Source organism: Scardinius erythrophthalmus (genome assembly GCF_964197995.2).
Source record: "Scardinius erythrophthalmus genome assembly, chromosome: 14".
NCBI lineage: Eukaryota > Metazoa > Chordata > Actinopteri > Cypriniformes > Leuciscidae > Scardinius > Scardinius erythrophthalmus.
In genome coordinates this window covers 18,585,708-18,612,430 of record NC_138234.1, presented here as the reverse complement: position 1 = coordinate 18,612,430, position 26,723 = coordinate 18,585,708, and the positions used below count along the sequence as shown (strand labels likewise).

Here is a 26,723-nt window from a genome sequence, read left to right as displayed (position 1 = left end):
CAGTATCATTTGTTTGGTTTTGGGGTTTGAGCGTAAAGCGCCAGCATCAGCACTTTAACCTTCGTTTTCTGTATTCACAACGAAGCCGTTGTGGCCCGGTTTGTCCATTCGTCCTTCCCTTCCATCTTATGAAGGGAACATCATAACAGTATGTCAACATGGTTACGGCGGTGGATCGTGTGAGTTCTGCAGCTCAAGGAGAACTCTTTCTTTCCATTCAGACAACAAATGACAAACTCGGAACAAATTTGTGTCTGTAATCGCAGTGTTATTGGGAAAATATGTCATTGTCTCTGTGACTCTGGAATGGAGCGTGGACGTGCTGCGCTGCACTGCGGGAACGGGCCTCCTCTGAGGCATGAATAATTAAACATAACGAGCTTAAAGAATTTATAAAATGGAGGGGTGTGTTTATTTAAGGAAGTGGGGTTTAAAATGGCCGTTCAGGTGAACGCGAACGAACGGGTGATTGAGGGATCTGGCGTGTAGCTGCGCTTATGAATCATCTTGTGTTGTTGCTTTATAACAATGGCTGATTGTTCAATGATGTCACTGACAATTACAGTCGTTGCGACATCAATGACTATGTTGTTGATGTTATTGCAAGGATAATTATTATGAATTGTCATTCAATTTACTTTCAAGCATTATTATTGCTATCCAACAGGAGTTTGATGTCTCGAAATAAACAGGCACTATATTCTTTAATAAACATTACTGAAAACTGCTTCAGAGCAGCTTTTTTTCACACAAAAAAAAAAAACATTCATGGGTTGATTTCCAAGTGAAACAAATATAAGACTTGATTGTATTCATCAGAACTGATTGGACTGTGAAATAAGGTCTCTATATGACAGAAAGTTGGAAAGGAGGACTTGGTGATTTCCTCAGAATAAGGAAAGTTGTTTTAGAAGCGGAGCAAGTTAAATTTAAATGAAAAATTACAAAGAAAAAATACATTATTTTATTTTAGGATGTTGTGTTCTGTCATAAAAAAGTTCCCGCCATTTTGAATTTTTCGAACTCGTCCTAAACTCTTCTGGCCCTAATTTAACAATCTAAGCGTGTGGTCTAAAGTGCAAGTGCACATAAAGCGAGTACAAATCCACTTTTGCTAGTTTAACGACGAGGAAAATGGTCGGCGCTCCCGGCGCATGGTCTAAAAGTGTTGTCCCTATTCTCTTGATGAGTAATGGGTGTGTTTTTGGGCGTAACGTGCAATAAACCAATCAGAGTCTCATCTCCCATTCCCTTTAAAAGCCCGCTCGCGTCATGGCGGATTCGCTATTTACATGACGGAATTTGCAGAGAGGAAAAGGATCTGCTTGTGCGCGCAGGTTAAAGCGAGCAAGCAGACCATCTACGGGACAAAGTGTGTGCGCATTGTGGACCCGCCTATAGGCGCACATTACTAACGCGTTTTTTAAATAACAAAAAAATATTGCGCCATTGACCAACTGAAACCTGGTCCAAAGTCAATGGCGCAATATTTTTTTTGTTATTTAAAAAACGCGTTAGTAATGTGCGCCTATAGGCGGGTCCACAATGCGCACACACTTTGTCCCGTAGATGGTCTGCTTGCTCGCTTTAACCTGCGCGCACAAGCAGATCCTTTTCCTCTCTGCAAATTCCGTCATGTAAATAGCGAATCCGCCATGACGCGAGCGGGCTTTTAAAGGGAATGGGAGATGAGACTCTGATTGGTTTATTGCACGTTATGCCCAAAAACACACCCATTACTCATCAAGAGTATAGGGACAACACTTTTAGACCATGCGCCGGGAGCGCCGACCATTTTCCCCGTCGTTAAACTAGCAAAAGTGGATTCGTAGTCTGTTGCCTCAAAATAGCAACGCGCCAACAATGCGCCAGAACACACCTCGTTTTCAGACCAGCACGCCCATGGTTGCACAAATGGGCGCAAATGCATTTGCTATTTAAAAAGCGTGGCGCAGGACGTGAAAATGATAACAAAAAACACTTGCGGCGCCAGTGTATGATAGGGCCCTTTGTCTGATTTTCACCAAAATTGCCTCAGATCATCATCAGACCCCTCTAGCAAAAAGTTATTAAATGCTTTTTGATAGACTAAACCATTCTTGTAGCTCTTCAATGAATTTGACGAAGAACACGGAAAAATGGACATGACGCTGTATCTCCACAATGCTTTGGCTTATTTTAACGATACTTGGTATCCGTCATTACAATCATGTACAAAATCACTGAGAAATGAAACCTTTTTGTGAAATAGTCGGATAAATATGCTTAGCGACTGACTCTGGATCAGCGTAAACGCTTTCTGAAGGCCTCATCTGGGAGGGAGGGACTTTTGTATGACTGAATGTAGGTCAGTGTTTGCAGCACTTATAATGCCTCAGGAAGCTTTCTGTGTTATCGGAGAGACGGCGACTAAAACAAGACCCCAATTAGACTCGCTCATCTTCTTAGTGCACTTCTTAGAATTGTTTTTTCTTTCTCTTTCTGTCTCTATTTATAGTCTTCAACTCGGGGTCATGGAACCAGCGGTAACATTCCCCCTCTCTCTTCTATCCTTCAGAGAAACATAACATAATTTGTTATGCGTAAATAAAACATTATTTGTTATGAGTAAACAGAGCAAATGCTATCTGACGTGTGAATATTACATTCAAGCTTTCGGTAAAATGCCTGTAAGAATTAGGAAATTGAGCTGAATTCTGGAGTCTACTATATATATCTTTAATTCTGTTTTTCTGTCTTCACGTGCACTCAATTGGTCTCATGCATTAGGAATAGTAGCCTAATACTTAGGACAAATTTGCTTTGATTTTATGTTATGTTGGCGAGTTTTGTGTTTGTTTGTTTTTTGTTTTTTGGGTTTGGTTTGGTTTGTTTTGTTTTGGTTTGGTTTGGTTTGAAATGTATTTTAAAAAAAAATTTATATATATATATATATATATATATATATATATATTTTTTTTTTTTTTTATATATATATATATATATATTATATATATATATATATATATATATATATATATATATATATATATATATATATATATATAAAAAAAATAAAAAAATCTGTGACCAACATTTGTCATTCTGGTAATAAATAAATATTAAACAAATAAATAATAAATAAATAATACTTCTGCGGCCAATGAATGAATGAATGAATGAATGAATGAATGAATGAATGAATGAATGAATGAATGAATGAATGAATGAAACTTCTGTGTCCAACAATCATTATTCTAGGAATAAATAAATAAATCATTCTGGCTATTTCAAAAATGAGTAAACATTTTTTTTTAAAGACTAGACTTAGAATTACCCATGAAAGCTTAATTCTAATGCCGCATTGGGATTCCGATTTCCGCCTAGAAGATATTTCCCCCATTTTTTGTGATTATTTGTATAGCCAGGTCAATCCTTAATCTTTGTGTGCATGCCAGATACCTAAGAATTAGGATTGAGAACCAGATGGCATCAGAGGAGCTCTTCATTTTGATCAACTTTAGCCACTGAAAAATGTTTTTTTTACCCTATCTCTCTCTGTTTATTTCTTTATCTCTCCTCATCCAAGGTTCTTAGCATTTTTGCCTGTTTTTTAATAATCTTATTTTTAATTCCAGAAGGATATCTTGGAAAATAAATGTGACATACAACGGAAGGGTGTGATTTAGCTAGGATGTTAGGCCTACATCTCCAGTTTTGGTTCATTTGTGAATTAATTAAGCATGCATGGCTAGCGTACTGCAAAATATGCACATGAATCAAATGGGTTCACTCAGTTTGCATACTGTACAACAGCAAAAGTGGTTATGATTTTGGTCATTTTGAAGAGCATAAACCCCCCCAAAAAGTGCCTCTCCCTGGTCTGTCTCAGAAGGGCTGCATCATGGGAAGTCTGACTCATATGAAAGCAAAGGAGATGAGCGAGCGAGACATTAATTACGCCATGATGGATAGTGGATTTTGAACTCCATCTTGGCAGGTCTCTACTGATTTATGGAAAGCTTATGTTTATGACATTTATTAAACACGCAAAATAAAAACACGTCAATTTATTCCCTCGTTTTATTGCCTCATCAATGTCTTGCAAGCATTCATTAGTCGAGCACCGATTAGAATGATTCATTGTGTCATTAGACATTCCCAGAGAATCAGATGTCTGTGGTTTGTTTAGTTCAATGCCGCAACAAGTATTGTGTTGTTTTAATCTTTGGCTTAAAATACACTTAGATGTAAACAACGCTGTGATTGTAAGCGTATTAAAGGGATTATCACATTTATGTGTATGGTTTCGATTGCGGACATAGTTTTTCAGAGTTACTTATTTTTTTGTTTAGATAGTTCTCGTCATCCGAGATCAAGATATTGTAGTCCTAAACTCTTATGCCCTATGTCAAGGGAAAACGTATCACAATATATGTGTTTTGTGGCATTTTTGTTTACACAGTAGCTCGTTGTTGGGGTTGCATGGCTGAAATGTGTTTATCAACATACAGTTGAGCTTGGCGATAATTTTTTTTTATTATTATTTATTTATTTGTTTTTGTTTTTTGTTTTGTTTTTTGAGCAGGCTTTTCTTTTCTTTTTTTCTTTTCTTTTTTTTTGAACATTGGCAGGCATTTCTTTGTTTTGTTTTGTTTGAACACTGGCAGGCATTTCTTTTGTTTTATGTTTTGTTCATTATTTTATTTAGTTTGAACACTGGCAGTCAGTTGTTTTTTGTTTTGTTTTGTTTTGTTTTGTTTTGTTTTGTTTTGTTTTGTTTTGTTTTGTTTTGTTTTGTTTGAACACTGGCAGGCATTTATTTTGTTTTGTTTTGTTTTGTTTGAACACTGGCAGGCATTTGTTTTTGTTTTGTTTGAACATTGGCAGGCATTTGTTTTTGTTTTGTTTGAACACTGGCTGGCATTTATTTTGTTTTGTGTTTTGTTCTTTATTTTATTTAGTTTGAACACTGGCAGTCAGTTGTTTTTTGTTTTGTTTTGTTTTGTTTGAACATTGACAGGCATTTCTGTGATTTGTTTCGTTTGAACACTGGCAGGCATTTCTTTTGTTTTATGTTTTGTTCATTATTTTATTTAGTTTGAACACTGGCAGTCAGTTGTTTTTTGTTTTGTTTTGTTTTGTTTTGTTTGAACATTGGCAGGCATTTCTTTGTTTTGTTTCGTTTGAACACTGGCAGGCATTTCGTTTTGTTTTATTTTGTTTCGTTTGAACATTGGCAGGCATTTCTTTTGTTTTATGTTTTGTTCATTATTTTATGACTGGCAGTCAGTTGTTTTTTGTTTTGTTTTGTTTTGTTTTGTTTTGTTTTGTTTGAACACTGGCAGGCATTTCTTTTGTTTTGTGTTTTGTTCTTTGTTTTATTTAGTTTGAACACTGGCAGTCAGTTGTTTTTTGTTTTGTTTTGTTTTGTTTTGTTTGAACATTGACAGGCATTTCTGTGATTTTTTTTTAATATGACAAATTCACTAATTCATATTCTTTTATTAGGCACAGCAATATTAAATATAATAATAATTATTAATATTATCATTAATTATTGTTACTTTAATTATTATTTTATATCATTGAAGTGTATTGTATAGAGTTGTTTTATGAGTTTAGAAAGTAAATAGTTAATATGAAATATTGTGAATAGTCTCACTGACTGATTAACGTTTCGCCCACTCTTTCTTAGTAAAGTAATCATCCGGAGTGAAAAGGGATGTTTTGGAGTAAGACAGAAATCCCTGCTAAGCGTAAACATTAGTCCAGTCTGTTCAGTGTATTAGCACAATTAGTAGCTTTATAAGATCTCTTCTCTAATCATCAGCCTCCTTCCCAAAACCGACCTCTGATCGCATTTTCCACAAAACGTCTTCTGCAAAGATCTCTTCTTGATTAGTTGTCACTGCTTTAACAGCAGATTATGTCACACTTTACGCAGCTTCTGAAGTTGAGGTAAATACTGTTTCGCAAACTTGAATGCGCAAGAAAATACATAATATTATACAGTATTACCATAAGATCCGAACATCACTTACAGCAACATTTTGTTTAACAAAGATTGGCCATGTCATGACAACCTGATTTTCACAAAAGGAAAATCAGATGTTCCTAATTCATTTTAGTTTGGAACTGTGGGACAAATAAAACCAAATTAAATAAGGCTGTCAATTGATTAAAAAATAAAAATGAAAATGTAATGCTGATTCATATAATTAATTAAAATTAAACACATGTATGTATGTTTAATCATATAATATATTTTTTATATATATATATATATATATATATATATATATATATATATATATATATATATATATATATAATTAAAATTCATAAATGATAATAAAACCATACAAATAAAATAATAATTAACGTAATAATGTTATTATTGTTGATTATTTTTTATTGTTTAAAAATAATATACCCTATATACTGTATATATATATATATATATATATATATATATATATATAATTTAAATTAATAACTTATAATAGCTTCATTTAAATCTGATATATACACATTACATAAACAGACCACTAAAAAGTAATTTAATAATAATAGATAATAGTCATATCAGTGGTTGTTTTTTTGTTTTGTTTTGGGGGGTTTTTTGCCTTGAGGGGAATTTCTGTAGTCTTGATGCAGTGTTTATAAGATCTCGTGCCATCATACCCAAAGCTTTCTTTCTTTTTCTCTCATGAATTGACTGAATTGGCACACTTTTTCTTCTTTGTCCTTTTGTATTTCCCCCGTCGCCGGTTGCTGGGCGCCCCATTCATACAATAGCAAGAATTTTCTCCGCAGTGAGAGACAAATTAGACACTGTCTTCAGTTCAAGAAAGTGTGTCTGTTTCCTTTCACCGTGGTGGTCCGATCCAATGCCTTTTAGGAGGGTCTTTATCTTAGATTAGTGTTTGTGTGTCAGGAAACGCTCTACTGTTCACCAAAACACACTTGCATTGACTCATTGGGGCCCTTAAGCTACTAAAAGGGTGAATTGCACAAAGAACAGCAAACAAAGCTGGCTTTTGTTCAGAGATGGTGGAGTTTAACCTCTCTTAGGACTCAGAATAGCCTAATTGACATCCTGGAGTTAAAGATGAGAAGATGAGAAGCTCCTTTGCCTTTTAAATTGGATTTGATAGACTTTGCTGAACTCAGTGACCAGAGTTCAGTCTGTCTGTCTGTCTGTCTATCTATCTATCTATCTATCTATCTATCTATCTATCTATCTATCTATCTCTGTCTGTCAATCTATCTGTCTGTATGTCTGTATGTCTGTCTGTCTGTCTGTCTATCTATCTGTCTGTCTGTCTGTCAATCTATCTGTCTGTCTATCTACTGTATCTATCTCTGTCTGTCAATCTATCTATCTGTCTATCTATCTCTGTCTCTCTGTCGTCTGCCTATCTGTCTGTCTGACTATATCTGTCTATTTGTCTGTCTATCATCTGTCTATATATATCTCTCTCTTTCTGTCTGTCTATCTATCTATCCTTCGTCTATTTCTATATCGTCTGTTTGTCTATCTATCGTCTGTCTATCCATCTCTATCTATCTATCATCTGTCTGTCTATCTACTGTATCTCTGTCTGTATGTCAATCTATCTATCTATCTATCTATCTATCTATCTATCTATCTATCTATCTATCTATCTATCTATCTATCTATCTATCTATCTATCTATCTATCTATCTGTCTGTCTATCTGTCTGACTATATCTGTCTATTTGTCTGTCTATCTATTGTCTGTCTATCATCTGTCTATATATATCTCTCTTTCTGTCTGTCTATCTGTCTGTCTATCTATCTATCTATACCATTCTATCTATCTATCTATCTATCTATCTATCTATCTATCTATCTATCTATCTATCTATCTATCTATCTATCTATCTATCTATCTATCTATCTATCTATCTATCTATCTATCTATCTATCATCTGCCTATCTGTCTGTCTGACTATATCTGTCTATTTGTCTGTCTATCATCTGTCTATATATATCTCTCTTTCTGTCTGTCTATCTATCTATCCTTCGTCTATTTCTGTATCGTCTGTTTGTCTATCTATCATCTGTCTGTCTATCTATCTCTATCTATCTATCTATCATCTGTCTTTCTATCTATCTGTCTGCCTCTATTTGTCTATGTATGTCACTGTTCTTTTTGATTCTTCCTAATAATCTATCTTATTCATCCATATTTGTATCTACCTGTTTGACTTTCTTTCTCTCCATATCTACAATCTCTAATAGCAGTCATGACACCTCGTCTCTCTCTCCCGCCTTCCTCGTCTCGATGAGTCGTGAACGAGCCAGAGCTAATCCACTTACATTCATGCCGAGATCCCTTTGAAAAAGCGAGAGAACAGGGGAGGGCAAGACAGAAATGAAAGAGGGCCTGCAAAAACAGTCTGGCAGCCATGAACTTTTGAACCCCTGGCCAAACGAGGTGAGCTTGCTTCACGTCAGGAAAAAAGAGAGAGTTGATGGAGTTTGGCTGAGAAAATGTGGGCGGGGCTCCGTGAGCTGCTTAGAGGAAAAATAATGTTTTTGTTTCCAATCAGCACGTCTGCAGTTGAATGAGTATGAGGACATTTCAACCGCTAGTAAAGAAACTACTTCACATTAGAGCTAGAGGAGCTGTGTTTGTCTGATGGTCTAATATGTCAAAATCATTTTCAAACTAGATTTCGTACATTAAGTTGTGTGTCACACGTATTTGTGCCTTCAAGTATTTGATCCTCCACCTCTACTTTTTCCCTGTCGCTTTATTTTCATCAGACATTTTCTGTTCTTCCTTGATAAAACTCTTTAGCCACTTTTCCACTGTCGAGCCAAAACGTTCTCGTTGCTTATCCGTGCCGATCCGGCCCAGCTGGTTTCATTTTCCACTGTGGGTCTGATAACGGCCACTCTTTGGGATGTAATACAAATGCATCAGTCATTGCCTTGGTAAAGCAAGAGTTTATGAGATGTAAATAGAGACCGCGTTAGAGCTCGTTCACACAGAACGCGTTTTTGCTTTGAAAAATGGGAGGCGCGGGCAGTGGAATTGGAAAAAAAACGCAAGGTCTCGAGACACGTTTTTTAAAAGTCGAACTGATTTTAACTTGAGCACCGCGTTTTTAGAACGGCATGTTATGCGCAAGACGCTGCAAAAGACGTGAACGCAACGGTTATACACGTTCGTTTAGCACGCGTTTACATAGAAAAACAATGGAAAAGTAGTGCATTGGAATGGAAAAAACTCGTTCCGTGTGAACGGCCCCTTTTCTCGCAATTGCATTCCCCTCATAATTGGACTTTGTAACTCGCAATTGCTACTTTATATCTCACAAATATAAAATAAGACAAAACTGCAAGATATAAACTCGCATTTGCGAGAGAAAAAAGTCAGAATTGACTTTTTTCTCACAATTCTGACTTTATATCTCACAATTCTGACTTTTCTCGCAATTGCGAGTTTATATCTCACAATTCTGACTTCATAACTTGAAAATGTGAGTTTATATCAGGCAATTTTGAGAGAAAAAAGTCAGAATTGCGAATTTATATTACGCAATTCTGATTTTATAACTCGCAATTCTGACTTTTTTCTCACAATTCTGACTATATATCTCACAATTCTGACTTTTCTCGCAATTGCGAGTTTATATCTCACAATTCTGACTTCAAAACTTGAAAATATGAGTGTATATCAGGCAATTTTGAGAGAAAAAAGTAAAAATTGCAAGATGTAAACTCGCAATTGTGAGAAAAAAGTCATAATTGTGTGAGATAAAAAGTCGCAATTATCTTTTAACTTGTTTTATTCCAAAGCGGAAACAAGCTTCCATTGTAATGGTTCGGCTCAAGTGGAAATATAACTGAAACCATTCCTTAGCATTCTTAGAACCTTTTGGCCCGATGGTGGAAAAGGGCTGTTGTGTTGATTGAGAATCAAAAAGATACATTTACTTAACTGTGGAAGGAGAAGCACTTTTTATATATTATATTTTTATGTAAACATTGCACCATCATGTGGACTATTTTGTTTCTGTTTGGGTAAAAATTATTAATAAGTAATAGTATCATACATTTTCATAAATTTATGATATACTTTTTTTATTTAAGATTTGATTTCATAAAAATGTATTTCAACAAGAATTTGATTTCAACTGATAGCTATTGAAGTATCTTTTTTAAACTGTCAGAAATGTATTAAGAATTTACAAAAATTAAAGTATTTAAACAGATGTCAAATTATCTATTTAAATATTATTTATCTATTAGTTTCTGTTTTATTGAATCTATTTTATTTCCATGTTTGCAGGATTTTTTTTTTCTTTTATAATACATTTTATTTTCTACATCTGTGTCTTTAATGTGGAATATTATCCATTCTCTAATCCGTACTTTCCCAGTAAATAAAGAAGCCCTTTAGGTCAGATAGTTCCTTAAATTTGTTCCACATGTTCATACTTAAAAACAGCGGGGAAAACATAACTCTACTCTCTCTTCACATTAATGTCATTTTATGAGGTACTTTAGTGTTATGATCATAATGTGAGCTCATGCGCTGGTCATTTTAGCTGGTTTGGCACAACTAAAGACAGCTAAAGCTAAGCTAAGTCCAATAAATTTCAGTGTAGACATTGATGGATCCAAACGTTAGGCTTTGTGTCTTTTGGCTCCTTGACAGCTGTTGTTTGTTTTTAATGATGTTCGTCTGAAATATATTGTGTACAGCGAATAGTTTTGTTCTCTTTGTCTTTTGTACTAAATCTGAAGCTTGTCTTTTTTGGGGGCTAAAACATTTTAAAGAGAATTATGTGTTATGCTAATGGTAAGCTACATGCTAGGTGGGTTTGCTTTAATGATCATGGCAGCCATCTTCTCATAAATAACCACTGGAATGGGACAACTTAGTGTTAAACGTCTTGTTTAGGTGGCAGTCTGGTTAATTCACTTGGAGGAAATATAGCATGCATGGTATTTAAGGGTTTCTATATGCCTCACTAATTCAAAGATCTCCTCTTGTAAATATTTGTGTGTGGTTTTGTTTGTTCATCATCTGCTTTTCCAGGAATGGTGTGAGCTGTGATGTAATCAAATTCGCTGGATCAGATACGCTGAATTGCCACATAACAGAAATCCCGTTTGGAACGATTCACATCTGAGCTTAATTGTCCATTTATTTGGACAGACAGATTAAGTATATTTGTGTTTGAAGAGCAAGATGGCTCCCAGTCAAGGCCAATGAAGATATTTCAAGTTTGATCAGTTTATAGATCAGATACCATGGTGATGTCAACAAATATGAATTTATGACTCCAGTAGTTTGATCTAATGGAATGAAAAACATTCTGTTACTTAAGTACTTGAACATCTGTGATGTATTAATTGAAGCCAAAGGTTCACATCTTTACTGTTAGTTTTTAATGGGAACCGACATCTTTTGGACCGGTTTTATTCTTTGACCCTGCCAAACTATTTCTTGACTATACGCGAGCGGTGGTTGATTAAGCTGAATAAATTGCACAACGCTCAACATTTCATGGTCTTAACAAACCTCTAAACCTCTTTTATTAAACTTTGGCATGTAACAGATCATTTCTTAATTTATTATACTTTTATGTTAATTAATTATTTCATTACTATTATTTTTAAGGCTGTCAAAAAATTGGGAATGCATGTAAATTTAATTAAGCAATACTCTAGTTATGCTAATTTATTCTAATTGATATTTTATTGATTTATTTTACATTTTTTATTAATTTGATTTATTGTTATTATTATTGTTTTATGTATTTATTATTACATTATTATTTAATTTATTATGTATTATTTTTAGGGCTGTCAATTGATTCATATATTTCATTTGCATTAAATATTTGATATGCATACTGATTTTTAGGGCTATCAATCAATTTTAAATGCTTTTATAAAAATTGTGATTATATAGATGATATACACACATCTGTGTTAATGTAGGTATTAATGTATTATTGAGTTTTATTATTTATTTATTTATTTATTATTTTTTGGGTTGTCATTTTATTAATATATTTATTTGGCATTATATATTTAATATGCACACTTATTTTTATTTTTTTATTTATCATAATTTTTAAGGCTTTTAGTCGATTAAAATACTTAGTCGATTATATAGATGATATATGCAAATCTGTGTTTTAAATGATTTTATTATTAATTTTATTTTATTTATTTTTAGGATTGTCAGTTTATTCATATATTTAATTGCCATTGTAAATTTGATATACGCACATCCGTCAATGCACATCAATTGAATTTCAAAGTAATCTAGTTTATTCTATTTTATAAATGTATATTTATTTTGTATATTTTAAGCTGTTAACCAATTAAAATATTTAATTGTGATTAATTATATAATTTTGTCGGTTCCCCCCAAAAAACCTCCCTAAAACCCATTAAATGAATTTCCTTATTGCATCCTAGTAAGCTTTAGTGCAGCCAACAAACAGTTTAATTATAATCAGGAGTGTTACTGTTTTTCTAGGTAATTACAGCAATAAAACTGCAGTAGAGAAGGCGTTTCCACACATCGCCGCCCCGCTGTCACACTACAATAGATCGGAATGTGGATGAGATTTCTGCTTTGGGAGACACACACACACACACACACACACACACACACACACACACACACACACACACACACACACACACACAGTTAGGAGCGTATCCAGTGGATGGACACGCTGTGTACATGTACACACTATATTTCTAACTGTGTGTGTGTGTGTTGTGACTACAGCTGGCTTTCTGCAATGTTTTTGTAAAGGAGACAGATGTTGTTCGCTGGTATCCAGCTGTTAGACAGAAACATACACACTAATGATTCTGCTCTATATATCGCTAGCTGAGGACCCCCTCACCTGTAGAGGGGATGGTGGGATGAATTTATCAGTATGCGCAATTTTTAGTTGGGCAAATGTATTTTTTTATTTTGTAGTTTATAAATTTTTTTTATGGCTGACAAGCAATTAAAATATTTAATTTTTCATTTATTTTTATTTTATGCTCAATTATTTTATTTTTATTTTTATTTTATGCATAATTATTCTAGTTAGGCTTTTATTTATTTTTATTTATTTTTATTTTCAACTGACTGAGTAAAATATTTAATGAAGCCTTCATGTATTTTTATTTTATACATAATTCTTCTAGTTAGGCAAAAAAAAAAAAAATTATTATTGTTTTTACAACCACTTAAATATATATTTAATATATATGTAATTAATATTATTTTCCTACTGTCATATTTTCCTACAAAATATTGTATTTTTCATTTATATTTTAAGGCCTGTTCACACCGGGACGAATTTCGCGCGCGATATTCGCCGACGTTTAACGCCTCGTGACTAAACAAAGGGCGCCAATGTGAGTGTGCACACCGACGCGAAAAACGCCACGCGTAAAAGCGTAATTTTTTTTAAAACGCCTCGGGTTCGTTTTTTTGGTTTGACGCGCCGCGTCAAAAACTATCCGACCAATGAGATTGCCGCTTTTGTTCACGTGTCTGGAGCTTCTGAAGTTACAGTAAAACACAACTTGGGGGCGCTCAAACACAAAACGGTCTTGCCGAGCACACATACGTAACGGCGAAGAAGATATGTATATATACGCCGAGTAGCGTCTAAACACTGCCGGGAAGAAATAAGACGAGGAAGATGCAAGGCAAGATGAATGTAGAGCTGCTGGTCTCGTTGGTGTCGGAACATAAAGAACTATGACAAACGCGACAGCGACTACAAAAATCTTGATAAAAGAGAACTGTTATGGAGTGGTATTAAGCGCCATCTAATGTCAGGGAATGAATATGCATGTTCACTCGGCTCATCGTCAGCGAAAATCGCTTGGGTGTGAACACAAAAAACGCGTTGAAAAACGCTGGCGAATAACACGTGCTGATATTCGTCCCGGTGTGTACGGGCCTTTATGCATAATTCTTTCATTTTTTATTTTATTATGTTTGACTGAAACATAAACTGATTCAAATATAGAATGAATTTTTGCATGCTTTTTTATTTTATGCATAATTCTTCTAAATTTATTTCTGTATTTAAGGCTATCAACCGACTAAAATATTTATTTGCAATTATATAGTCAATAAACACACATCTGTGAATGTATATCAGTTGAATTCCATATTATAACTTACAATTAGGGTAATATATTATTTTGTTATAATTTCTATATATTTTTTAGGATTTACATATTACTTGCTATTTTTAGGGCTATCAATCAATTAAATATTTAATCGTGATTTATCATGTAATCTTGTCACAGTTAATGTGTTCATTCAGACTGAATTAAAACAGTGAATTCAACAACAACAAAAATCAATTGTTATACCAGGACTTCTAAAAATGCTCATATGTGCAGCTTTAAACTATAACTACTGATCAGAGTTCATCAAACTCCATCTTAAATGATTCAGCAGCCATTACATCCTGTTCTTACACTTGCTACCTGTCATTGACACAATCCCACCCCTTCATGTATAAATCATTAATTATGCAAGATTAATGGTTTGGCATTAATTCTGTATCTGGGTTTCTTTTTAGGCCTGCCTGAGTGTTAATGTGACTAGCATGCTAACTGTGTTGGACAACAGAAACCTGATCTTAAAACCAAACAGTTACAATTTTGTGGTTAATACTTTTATATTAGCGTCTACAAATTTTAATCTTGTACGAAAATATGAAATAGCGAGCAGTAGCAATGTTTTTAGTGTCAAGTTTACATACTGTAGCTTGTTTGTTTTGAGTGAGTTTAGCTACGCTAGCGTATACTGTAGCAGTAAGAATACTTGCTTATCTGAGATGACTGAGATGTTGCCTAGAGAAGAGGGATAGATGGGGAGGGAGAGCGAGTGTTTTGAGTCTTTTCCTTGCGAGTCGTTCATCTGTGTGCGCAAACAGACGTGTCTGTTGTGATGTTTTTATCGCTTGCTGGCTGTCGCTCTCTATCTAGAGCGCTCCGTTCAGCAGGCCCCTGCAGAACCTCAATCCCTCGAGCCACTCGCAGACGTCCACATCTGCTGCCGTGATGTCATCAACACGTGACATGCCGCTCAGAGGCTCGTGTGTTAATATTTGATACCCTCTTTCTCTCTATGCCTTTCTCGTTCACTGGTTTTATCTTCCTCACGAAACAAAAGACACTTCACAGCTCTCCTTCCTCTTACAAGCTTTCAGCTGCAACAAGCATTAGAAAGAATGACAGATATTAACTATATTGAAATCTCAGCTATTTCCCTCAGCTGTTTTGACCCTGTAAGTATATAATAGTTCATATAAAATGTTAATTAGTTTAACTCTTTATTTTTTATAAAAAATATTCATATTTATAAACTATATACACTCACCTAAAGGATTATTAGGAACACCATACTAATACTGTGTTTGACCCCCTTTCGCCTTCAGAACTGCCTTAATTCTACGTGGCATTGATTCAACAAGGTGCTGAAAGCATTCTTTAGAAATGTTGGCCCATATTGATAGGATAGCATCTTGCAGTTGATGGAGATTTGTGGGATGCACATCCAGGGCACGAAGCTCCCGTTCCACCACATCCCAAAGATGCTCTATTGGGTTGAGATCTGGTGACTGTGGGGGCCATTTTAGTACAGTGAACTCATTGTCATGTTCAAGAAACCAATTTGAAATGATTCGAGCTTTGTGACATGGTGCATTATCCTGCTGGAAGTAGCCATCAGAGGATGGGTACATGCTGGTCATAAAGGGATGGACATGGTCAGAAACAATGCTCAGGTAGGCCGTGGCATTTAAACGATGCCCAATTGGCACTAAGGGTCCTAAAGTGTGCCAAGAAAACATCCCCCACACCATTACACCACCACCACCAGCCTGCACAGTGGTAACAAGGCATGATGGATCCATGTTCTCATTCTGTTTACGCCAAATTCTGACTCTACCATCTGAATGTCTCAACTGAAATCGAGACTCATCAGACCAGGCAACATTTTTCCAGTCTTCAACTGTCGAATTTTGGTGAGCTCGTGCAAATTGTAGCCTCTTTTTCCTATTTGTAGTGGAGATGAGTGGTACCCGGTGGGGTCTTCTGCTGTTGTAGCCCATCCGCCTCAAGGTTGTGCGTGTTGTGGCTTCACAAATGCTTTGCTGCATACCTCGGTTGTAACGAGTGGTTATTTCAGTCAAAGTTGCTCTTCTAACAGCTTGAATCAGTCGGCCCATTCTCCTCTGACCTCTAGCATCAACAAGGCATTTTCCCCCACAGGACTGCCGCATACTGGATGTTTTTCCCTTTTCACACCATTCTTTGTAAACCCTAGAAATGGTTGTGCGTGAAAATCCCAGTAACTGAGCAGATTGTGAAATACTCAGACCGGCCCGTCTGGCACCAACAACCATGCCACGCTCAAAATTGCTTAAATCACCTTTCTTTCCCATTCTGACATTCAGTTTGGAGTTCAGGAGATTGTCTTGACCAGGACCACACCCCTAAATGCATTGAAGCAACTGCCATGTGATTGGTTGCTTAGATAATTGCATTAATGAGAAATTGAACAGGTGTTCCTAATAATCCTTTAGGTGAGTGTATATATATACTGTCAGTGGTATAATAACAAATTGGAAGCAATTGGGAACAACAGCAACTCAGCCATGTAAAATCACAGATTGGGGGTCAGCGCATGCTGAGGCGCACAGTGCGCAGAACTCTGCAACTTTCTGCAGAGTCAATAGCTACAGATCTCCAAACTTCACGTGGCCTTCAGATTAGTTGAAGAACCGTGCGTAGAGAGCTTCATGGAATGGGTTCCCATGGCCGAGCATCCAAGCCTTACATCACCAAGTGCCATGCAAAGCGCTGGATGCAGTGATGTAAAGCTGGCCGCCACTGGACTCAGATCAGTGGAGATGTGTTCTCTGGAGTGACGAATCACGCTTCTCTGTCTGGCAATCTGATGGACGAGTCTGGGTTTGGTGGTTGCCAGGAGAACAGTACTTGCCTGACTGCATTGTGTCAAGTGTAAAGTTTGGTGGAGGGGGGATTATGGTGTGGGGTTGTTTTTCAGGGGTTGGGCCTGGCCTAGTTCCAGTGAAAGGAACTCTTAATGCTTCAGCACACCAAGACATTTTGGACAATTTCATGATCCCAACTTTGTGGGAACAGTTTGGGGATGTTCCTGTTCCAACATGACTGCGCACCAGTGCACAAAGCAAGGTCCATAAAGACATGGATGAGCGAGTTTGGTGTGGAGGAGCTTGAATGTCCTGCACAGAGTCCTGACATCAACCCGATAGAACACCGTGGAGACTGCGAGACAGGCCTTCTCGTCCAACATCAGTGCCTGACCTCACAAATGCTTTCAGAAGAATGGTCAAAAAGTCCCATAAACACACTCCTAAACCTTGTGGAAAGCCTTCCCTGAAGAGTTGAAGCTGTTATAGCTGCAAAGGGTGGGCCAACTCCATATTAAACCCTACGGATTAGGAATGGGATGTCATTAAAGTTCATGTGCATGTAAAGGCAGACGTCCCAAAACTTTTGGCAATATATATGTGTGTGTGTGTGTGTGTGTGTGTATACTTAAGAATAAAATAAAAAACATTACAAAATAATTAAAATAATAAACAACTGTGTGTGTGTGTGTTGTTGTTTATTATTTTAATTATTTTGTAATGTTTTTTATTTTATTCTTAAGTATAAAATGTATTCTTAGTTCTTTTATATTTTATGTTCTTTTCATATTTAATTATGATATGCATTTGTATAAAAATATTTGTATTAATAGTACTTAATTAATCATCTAAAAGTTGTTTCTAAATATAAAATCAATATATTCTCAACCAACATTTTTTTTGCCACTCCTGTTTAATTATATTATTATTTATAATTTTTTCTTTTTTTTACTCTCAGCTTTTTTGACTGTCAGTAAAACAATATGGTACATTTTTAAAATCTTATTTTTTTGTGTGTGTATATATATATATATATATAATAAAATATATATATAATTAATAATTTTGTAATAATTAATCATCATTTACTATTGATAATAAAATAAATAGCATTATGCTGACATTTGTCTTATACGTATATAAATGGGTAATTATTTTAACTTGTTTTGTTATTTTCAATTTTAAAATGTATATATATATTCTAACTTTTTATTTACCCTCTTTGTCATGCTGACATTTTGTTAAAAATAAGTATTGTAACTCTTTATTTTTCCTAAAAACCTGACATTTATCCTACTACTTCCATCATATTTGCCCTCGGCTGTTTGGACTCCGTCGGTAAAACCACAAGAAACCAAGCCAAAGCATTTAGTGCAGGTTTTCCAGAGTCTCCATCCCCAGAGACTCGATGTGCAGTGACCCACAATGGGCCCGCTACATAAACACAGCTAAACCCCAATAGCACAAGCATGCGAAACAGCCCGGAAACCCTCTGAATCCCCTCCGAAGGGAATCGCTAACTCATCTATCACCTAATGTACGACGACATTATGTTAATTTCAAGTGCTTATAGCGGACTTTAAGAAAATAAAGCCTGTTTTTAAGGCCATCAAGATTATTTTGCAATGCAAAAAAATTAATGGTCTTATAAATAGGCATTATATATATAGACGTTTTACATGTGTTGATTTGTTGGTCCTTTGCTTGTGTAAATGGTGCAGTGTCATTGGCATACATACATGGTGTGGTTGCGTGCAGAGTTGGGTCTCTGTTTGGCTGTGGCCCTTCACCCTTTGTCTCCAGCTCTATGAGACAGGAGCTAAAGATCATGGGAAAAGGGCCTTAAACATCCCGTCGGTCTTTGAAGCATATAAGAAGGATTGTCAGGGTCACCGAAACACTCTTAGCCTCCTGTTTTCACTGCCACTAACTGCTGCTATGCTTGTTACGGTCATAATCTTCTGAAATATGCTATACTTAAAACATTTGTTTGATTGACAGGCTGATACTTTACAATACTAGCATAGCTAAGTGCGCACATGCTCTGTGAAGGTCGTTTGCGAACACTACATCAAAATGGCTGCCTTGGCAAGATAATAAGGAAAGTGATTATAAACAACCAACAAAAAAACGAAACAATTTTTGTGTGTATTGTGTTTGAAACGGGTTTCAAAGTGCAAGTTTTTGAAAACTATACTGTTATCGTCTCTGTGTATACTACAAAAAATGTGAATTTGTGAAAACGGTTGATGTTATACATATTACATGTTCAATCTATAGTATTTCTTTACAAAGTGATATCGCCAACTACTGGCCTGGCAGCAAAATGCATTTGTAGCTGTTTTCGAGGATCCATGTGAATGGGGGTCGTTTTGACAATGTTGTCGTCTGTACATGAAAAAAGCAAAGGAAAGATTTTAGTACATCGTTGTTGTGTAAAAGTTTCCTAAATTGAGATGTTAAAAGTACATGCTAATATTTAATAGTTATATTATATAATAATATATATTATATATAATATCTAAATAATTTTTGAATTCATATTATTATGTATCAAAATGTTTATTTTAATTTGTAAACAATATGTAAATAATATTTAAATATTAACATTAATGATTATGTGTTCAAAATAATAATGAAATTTAATGTGGTATTGAAATTAATATTAAGAATTGTAAAATTTCACTTGTATTGTCTAGAGACATCAGTTTTCTTTTTATTGCCAATATTGTTGCTTTATTAATAATAATTGATGAATGTATCTCGCGAATGAAATTAGAAAATTCAATGTTTCACCCAAATATTGCGGCATTAAATCCAGTGTTGTTAGTTAACTAAAACTAAAACTTTTAAAAAATGATTTTTGATAATTGAAATGAAGCTGAAATAAAAGAAAATATAAAGAAAACGAAAAATCTAAAAGTAAATACTACTAATAAATACTATAATAATATATAAATAATCCTAAAATAACATCAGCATTAAAGCTGATTCTGGACTTTATTAGCTCCAGATTAGCATCAGTTCTCCATGGGGAGACCAAGATTTAACAAAAACATAAAAATATATATATATACATACATATATATATATATATATATATATATATATATATACATATATATATATATATATATATATTCTACATCAAAGTCTGTAATATCACAGTTTTCTTCTTGACTGGATCCTAATGTTAAGTGAATAACGTCAACCTCATTTTCACTCATTGCATCATGGCTCGGCAGGGGTCAGGGGTCACGATAGGTTGCGCGTCAGGACTATTAAAAAAGGGTCAGAGGTTGGCAAAGGAGAATAAAAAGGAGCCACATGTAATCGTCAAATGAACTTAAATTCTAGTTTGCATGACATCAAGAGGCATTTGCTTGAATGGGATTTCGGTTATGGAAATAATTGGCGCTAGTAGTAGTTCAGCTATTGTGGACGTTTTTGGACGATATCAATAAACAAATGTTCGAAACTGTTCTGAGTACTTCACAGGTTTAATATAAGCCGCAAGATGCTAATAAAATATGACACATTTGCTTATGTTGTTGCCAGGCGGTTATGAGCGAGAGCGAGGTGACCTTTCTCTCACCGTGCCCAAATGCGTTTTCCACGTATGTTCGCACAAGTGAGAAGTGCTTCCTCTTCCCTTTTCTGTCTCTCTCTCTCTCTGTCTCTCTCTCTCTCTCAGTGAAAAAAGCTTTTCGTGTCCCTGTTCTCCTGGCCTGTCTCTCTCCATTTCCCCTGTCGTTTGTAGGTCAGTTCCTCCTTTAATGCTCAAAAGAGTTTGTCTTGTCCTGAAAGAGGGACACATAGACCAAATCCATTACTGGCCGAGATAAAAACAGCACAGAATCGTTTTTAGAGCACACCGTATTAAATACTAAATACCTTGAAGTAAGATGAATCTTAAAAAACAATTAAAATGATTTTTGGATGTTAAAATACTTTGTCAGTTTAATAATACATTACCTATTTGTAGGTTGAGATCCTTGAAAAGTTCAAACATGGCGTTTCTGTGGCTAGCAAAACATTGCTCTGTTTGTTTAAGAATTCCGACCAGCCTAGCACGGCAACAGTGACTCAACCAATGGCGTGAGTTAGGGGCGGGGCTTTCTGTCTGCCTGACCAATGGCAGTGTGTGGGAAACCTGTTTGAAAACAAACTGTTATTTTTGAGTCATCTTGAATATCTTGAAGTGAATATAATATAATTGAACTAAACTGAACCTCAAATGAGATCTGTTTGATAACTGAATTGTTTCTCCTTTACTGTGAGATAAAATTGAGATCATCTGTGTAAAATCCCCTGCTTGTAACATTATGCTTTGATTCTTGTGTCACCTTTAAGAAGTCTCAACAAGATCTCAAACTCATGACTCTGTAATAAAGTCAGAGATCTCAATTTGAAAACAAATATTTCTCATCAAAAACAATGTGAGCTATGCTAACCATGTTAATTTCTATCTCATATCTCTGTATACTCTTATTGTATGTCCAACAAATTCTAATTTGTGTCTATTTACATTTCTCTTAATGAATTTTGTGAGAAACACCTGAGACAAAGTGAATGAAATACATGAGATCTCCATTAAGTCTCATGAGTTATAAAAGAGCAACATTTGAGGCTTTTTTTCTAACGAAAAGTAAATACGTGAGAATTGTGATATTTCCGTTACCTCATGAGTTTGAGAAAGGGTTACGCCTACTTAGAGGGTTAATTCACCCTGAAATGAAAACTATCCCTTTATGGTTAGAGGTTTGTTCAAAAACTTAGCAAACACTACTAAATTTAGTTGTACTTAACTTTCCCTTTCTTTCTCTTTCTGTCAACAGTCGCACTGAAAAACCACAACTGCAATGGTTTGTCGTCAAACAACAGTAACCATGACAACAGTAAAGCAACGGGATTGGTTGACGGCTGGCTGCATGAGGGAGAGCTCCTACTACAGGTCAGGAGTAAAAACACACGTGTGTGTTTATGTTTATGGCGTCCATTCATAGCATGTTATAAAGAGTCGTTTAAAGCTATGCCCTTAAGAAAGGAGAAAAGGAAGGAGAAGCTATTTCTGCCCAGCCTTGTTCTCGTTTCAGACACTTAGGCATGAATAATGCACAGACAGAGCTCTCATGTATTATAAAGGAAGGATAAAATAAGAGGTAAAAGTATTCTCTCTTTTTTTTTTACTTTGAAAGTTTCGCTCTGTCCATCCTGTCGCAGCAGTTCTGAGTTTTAACCACCTGTCCACTCACGTCTACACATTTCATTCTCTCTGCCTCTATTATCTTTTATCTTTCCTTCCTGCTGTTTCTTCCTTCCATCCTTCCTTGTCTACACTTTTTAAATTTCTCACTCATGCTTTTACATTATCTCTGCCTCTATTCATTCTCTATCTTTTCTTCCTTTCTATTTCCTTCATTCCATCCTTTACTCATTTTCCTTCTTTCCTTTCTTCCTGTCTGTTTTTCCTTACATTTCTTTTATCAATCCATCTCTTTCTTCCTTCCTTAATTCTTGTTTATTTCTTCCTGCCTTTACTCTTGTCTTTTTCCTTCCTTCCTTCCTTCCTTCCTTCCTTCCTTCCTTCCTTCCTTCCTTCCTTCCTTCCTTCCTTCCTTCCTTCCTTCCTTCTTGCCTATTTTTTCCTTCATTTATGCTTGTCTTCCTTCCCTCCTTTCTTAATTATTGTCTATTTCTTCCTGCCTTTACTCTTGTCTTCCTTCCTTCCTTCATTGATATTCCTTCCTTCCTGACACGTTACTGCCTTCCTTTCTGTCATGCTCTATTCTTCATCTTTTTCTGTCATCTTCTTTCTCTTACTTCCTTCCTTCCTTAATGTCCCTTCATTATTTTACTCCTTTTCCTTCTTTCTTTTCTTCCTTTGTTTTTCCTTACATTTCTTCTATCGATCAATCCCTTCCTTCCTTCCTTCCTTCCTTCCTTTCTTCCTTCCTTCCCTCCCTCCCTCCCTCCTTCCTTTCTTCCTTCCTTCCTTCCTTCCTTCCTTCCTTCCTTCCTTCCTTCCTCAATTCTATCTATCTATCTATCTATCTATCTATCTATCTATCTATCTATCTATCTATCTATCTATCTATCTATCTATCTATCTATCTATCTATCTATCTATCTATCTATCTATCTATCTGTCTTCTCTTTTACCACTATTGTTTCTCTGCTTCACTCTCTCTCTCTCTCTCGTTCTCTCTCCCCTGTGTTGTGTATAGTTGTGTGTGTTGGACTGTGAATGATGCAGTGGTACATATTTGATAGTAATGCCTCCTGACTGCTGCCCCCCTCCCCCTCCTGCCCCACGAGAGCCCAGTGTGGGCTGTTCTGCCGACCAACAAGCCGAAATATTTATACTGAGTGCTGCTACTTGGCCATGTTTTCTGAGTGTGTTTGGACCAGGTGTGCATGTATGAATGAGCATATGTGTGTGTGTTGGCATACAACGCAGATGTTCAAGCAAATGAGAGGGGCGCTGGAAGATATAACCCCTAAAACTGCTGTTCGACTTATGATGGGGTTACCCACTCTGAATCTTGTGGCTTATTGCTTTATGTTAATACACTGCAGCACATTTCTGTGTGCATATAATCTGCCAAAGACAATCATAGATTAACGTGGAAGAGATTATTTTTTGTGATGTATTGCTTTTTGCCTCATCATATTAGTTTGTTAGTTTATACCTTAGTTTATAGGATTCAGTTTGCATTTAGAAAGAGTGGTTCTAGATCAGTATGTTTGCAAAACAAACATGAGCACAGCCTACATAAAACATTGATAGGATTTCAAGAGAGGCCTTATTTACGCTCAGACGGAAGTCCCAGAGGATGCACAGAGTTTGTCATCTTATTATGACTGTTATAAAAGGAACCATTTTCAACAATATTATAGTATTTTAGTAGTATACTGTACATTTCTTCCCTGATGTCAACTTATAATGTTAGCCAGGCTTTTAAAATGTAGTACTAATTAAGTTTTATTTTCTATTTAAGAGCCTTCTTGAAAAATGTGGGTACTTGTATTCAAATAAATGCACTATATGTATGAATGTATTGTGCATTTGTTAATTAATTTATTAGTCCACACTTGGTCTAACCTTGATAACCAGTTCACAGCCAGTGGTCTTGGCTTTTATCGACAGTGGGGTTTTTTTTACAGTGACTTTTACAGTAAATGTTTGTTTTTGTAGTGTCTGTGCTGTCGATGCATCAGATTACACTAATCACACAGATCCACTCTCAGAGCCCACCAGATGGTGATGAGCTGTAAAATCCCCTCCACAAAAATACACACAGCACAAGAGCGCATGCTCACACAAAGTATTTAAGACAGCATGAAACGGGCAATATTTACTTTCTCAATAACTGTCTGTTTTTTTTTTTTAGCCTTTTTTTTTATTCTTTCATCAAAATATACAGTAATACCGTTTTTTTTTTTATGCAGTCAATATTTGGCTGGTTTTGCATGATCCATTTGTTTTTCTTTGCACACAACACACATATACTGTAGCTAATATTTCTTAATAGATCTCAATTCATGTTGTTTTATTTTGGAGTGAACTTTTAAAATGGGGCTTTTATTTTGAAGTTGTTCTTTCTTCATATCATTGTTCAGTGATTCCAGGTATGTTTAATCATTAGTTTCTGTGTATTAATAGTCCTCATATTTTTGTTTTTGTCTAGCATTGGTTATTTGCAACCAAAATTGAAAATCCAAAGGTTTTCTAATTGCAAAACACCTACCTGTGAAACAGAAATCAGTGTATATTTATACGGCTAAAGTCCACTTGAAATCAAGATTGAAGCTGTTAATGCACATCTGTTAGCCGTTAGCCATCATATGCAGATAACTTGACTTGTAGCGCATATAAGCAATTAAAATGTACAAAATGTTTGTTCCCGGGAAAATGTTGCTCTTCCTGGTTAAATTGTATCTGAACAACACCTAGGTAAATATAACGAATGTAATGTAAACAAATGCCCATTGAACATTTCTCAAAAAATTGTCGTTTGATATGCCCCGCTCCAACTTCCTGTTTTACCAGGAAATACATAAACACAGGAAGGAAAACTATACTTGTCAATCCATTTTAGGGCAAATAAGAAACGCACAGAGAATCAAACTAGTCCTTCATTAAAAGCAGGTTGTCTATCTGACCCATAATGACCAGTAAACTAATAGTTTTATTTTCTGTGTTTCTTTGTTCGTTCATGTGTGGTCACAGGCGCTCAATGGCTTTGTGTTGGTGGTCACTGCTGAGGGGATTGTTTTCTACTGTTCTCACACCATCCAGGATTATTTAGGATTCCACCAGGTAATTATCCTTCTCAACAGTCTCAACACATTCGCTGCTGTCTGAGTAGGTAGGTACTACATTTGAATTTGAATTTACTTCTCGATCGTTAAAAAAGTACGCTCTATATAGGAGTATGAATTCGGACATACTACATCTGTCATGTTGTTACTGTCACGTGACCTTCCAGCGTCAGTTGCGTTGCTTCATTGCCATTCATAAATCCTCTCCTGTGGCCTCATGGCCATCGAATGCACACTTCAGAATCTCGCCGGAAGTCGTCTACTGTTTTTCGAATAGTATGTATTCTGACACACTACTCTTTTTGGCATACACTGTTTTTTGCATAATATATAGAAGGAAAGTATTTGATTTAGGACACAGCGATACTGTATTTATCATACAGTCACTGTTATAATACTAATCTAGTATACAGATGAATTAATATCACTGGAACCTGAATTTTGGGATTGGATATTGAAATAGTAACTAAACATATTTAAATGAAAAATGTTTCTCCATATTATGTTCCGACACAAAATTTTAAAAAGTGTTAAAAAAAAAGTGTAATTCTTTTAGTGTGAATTGGCCTTTATTTTGAAGTAGGCTGCTTATGCAGCTAAATTATTTCCAAATCAGGCGTGATGTAACAAGTTTTGCATGGCATGTAATTTGTCTGTTCACATTTTAACTGAGGTCAGGACACAGTTTTAATCTGATTGATAAGTATCCCCTGTACGTACATATTCCCAGAATCAAAATGACGTCAGGCTCAGCTGTTGGATAATCATTCCATACTTCTCATCTCTATTCTTAGCACACACACACATATATATACTCATCAGATCTGCCTAATACTGAATAATACTGCGGTGTCTCTCGAGGAGCAGCTTGAATGCAGTAGAAATTGAATGAGCTTAATCAAATAGGCTTTACTCTGAGATTCAGTCTGGCACGGTCTAATCCAATTCATCATAATTTACTTATGAATTATCCAACTGTGGCATCACTATACTTATTTATTTTATGTGCTTACAGTGTCCTCCTTTTGTTCTTATATATATATATATAGTAGTGCTGTCAAATCAATTAATCGCGATTAACAACGGTTTGTAAATATATAATATATGTGTGTGTATAAATACATATATACTGTATATATACGGTATATCCAAATATAAGCATATTAGAATGATTTCTGAAGGATCTTGTGACAATCGAGACTGGTGTAATGATGTAATGAGTAATTAAGCTCTGCATCACATGAATAAATTACATTTTAAAATATATTCTAATAGAAAACTTCTTTTATATTGTAATAATATTTCATAATAGTTTTACTGTATTTTTGATCAAAAGCATAAGATACTTAATATAATTGTAATTGGCCCTGGAATTTTTGAAACCCATAAAATAATGTTGCATCCTTTCAACATTATTTCTCTCATACT

The 26,723-nt window shown here is 35.3% G+C and overlaps 1 protein-coding gene across 1 annotated transcript in view; it reads left to right on the top strand.

Annotated features, from left to right (window-relative positions):
* ahr1b (aryl hydrocarbon receptor 1b) overlaps positions 1-26,723 on the top strand; it is a 46,699-nt gene that overhangs the window by 5,270 nt on the left and 14,706 nt on the right. The window contains exons 3-4 of the mRNA XM_081384023.1: positions 21,809-21,924; positions 25,204-25,293. Of these exons, the coding sequence (XP_081240149.1) occupies positions 21,809-21,924; positions 25,204-25,293 (206 nt within the window). The remainder of the gene's footprint in view (positions 1-21,808; positions 21,925-25,203; positions 25,294-26,723) is intronic.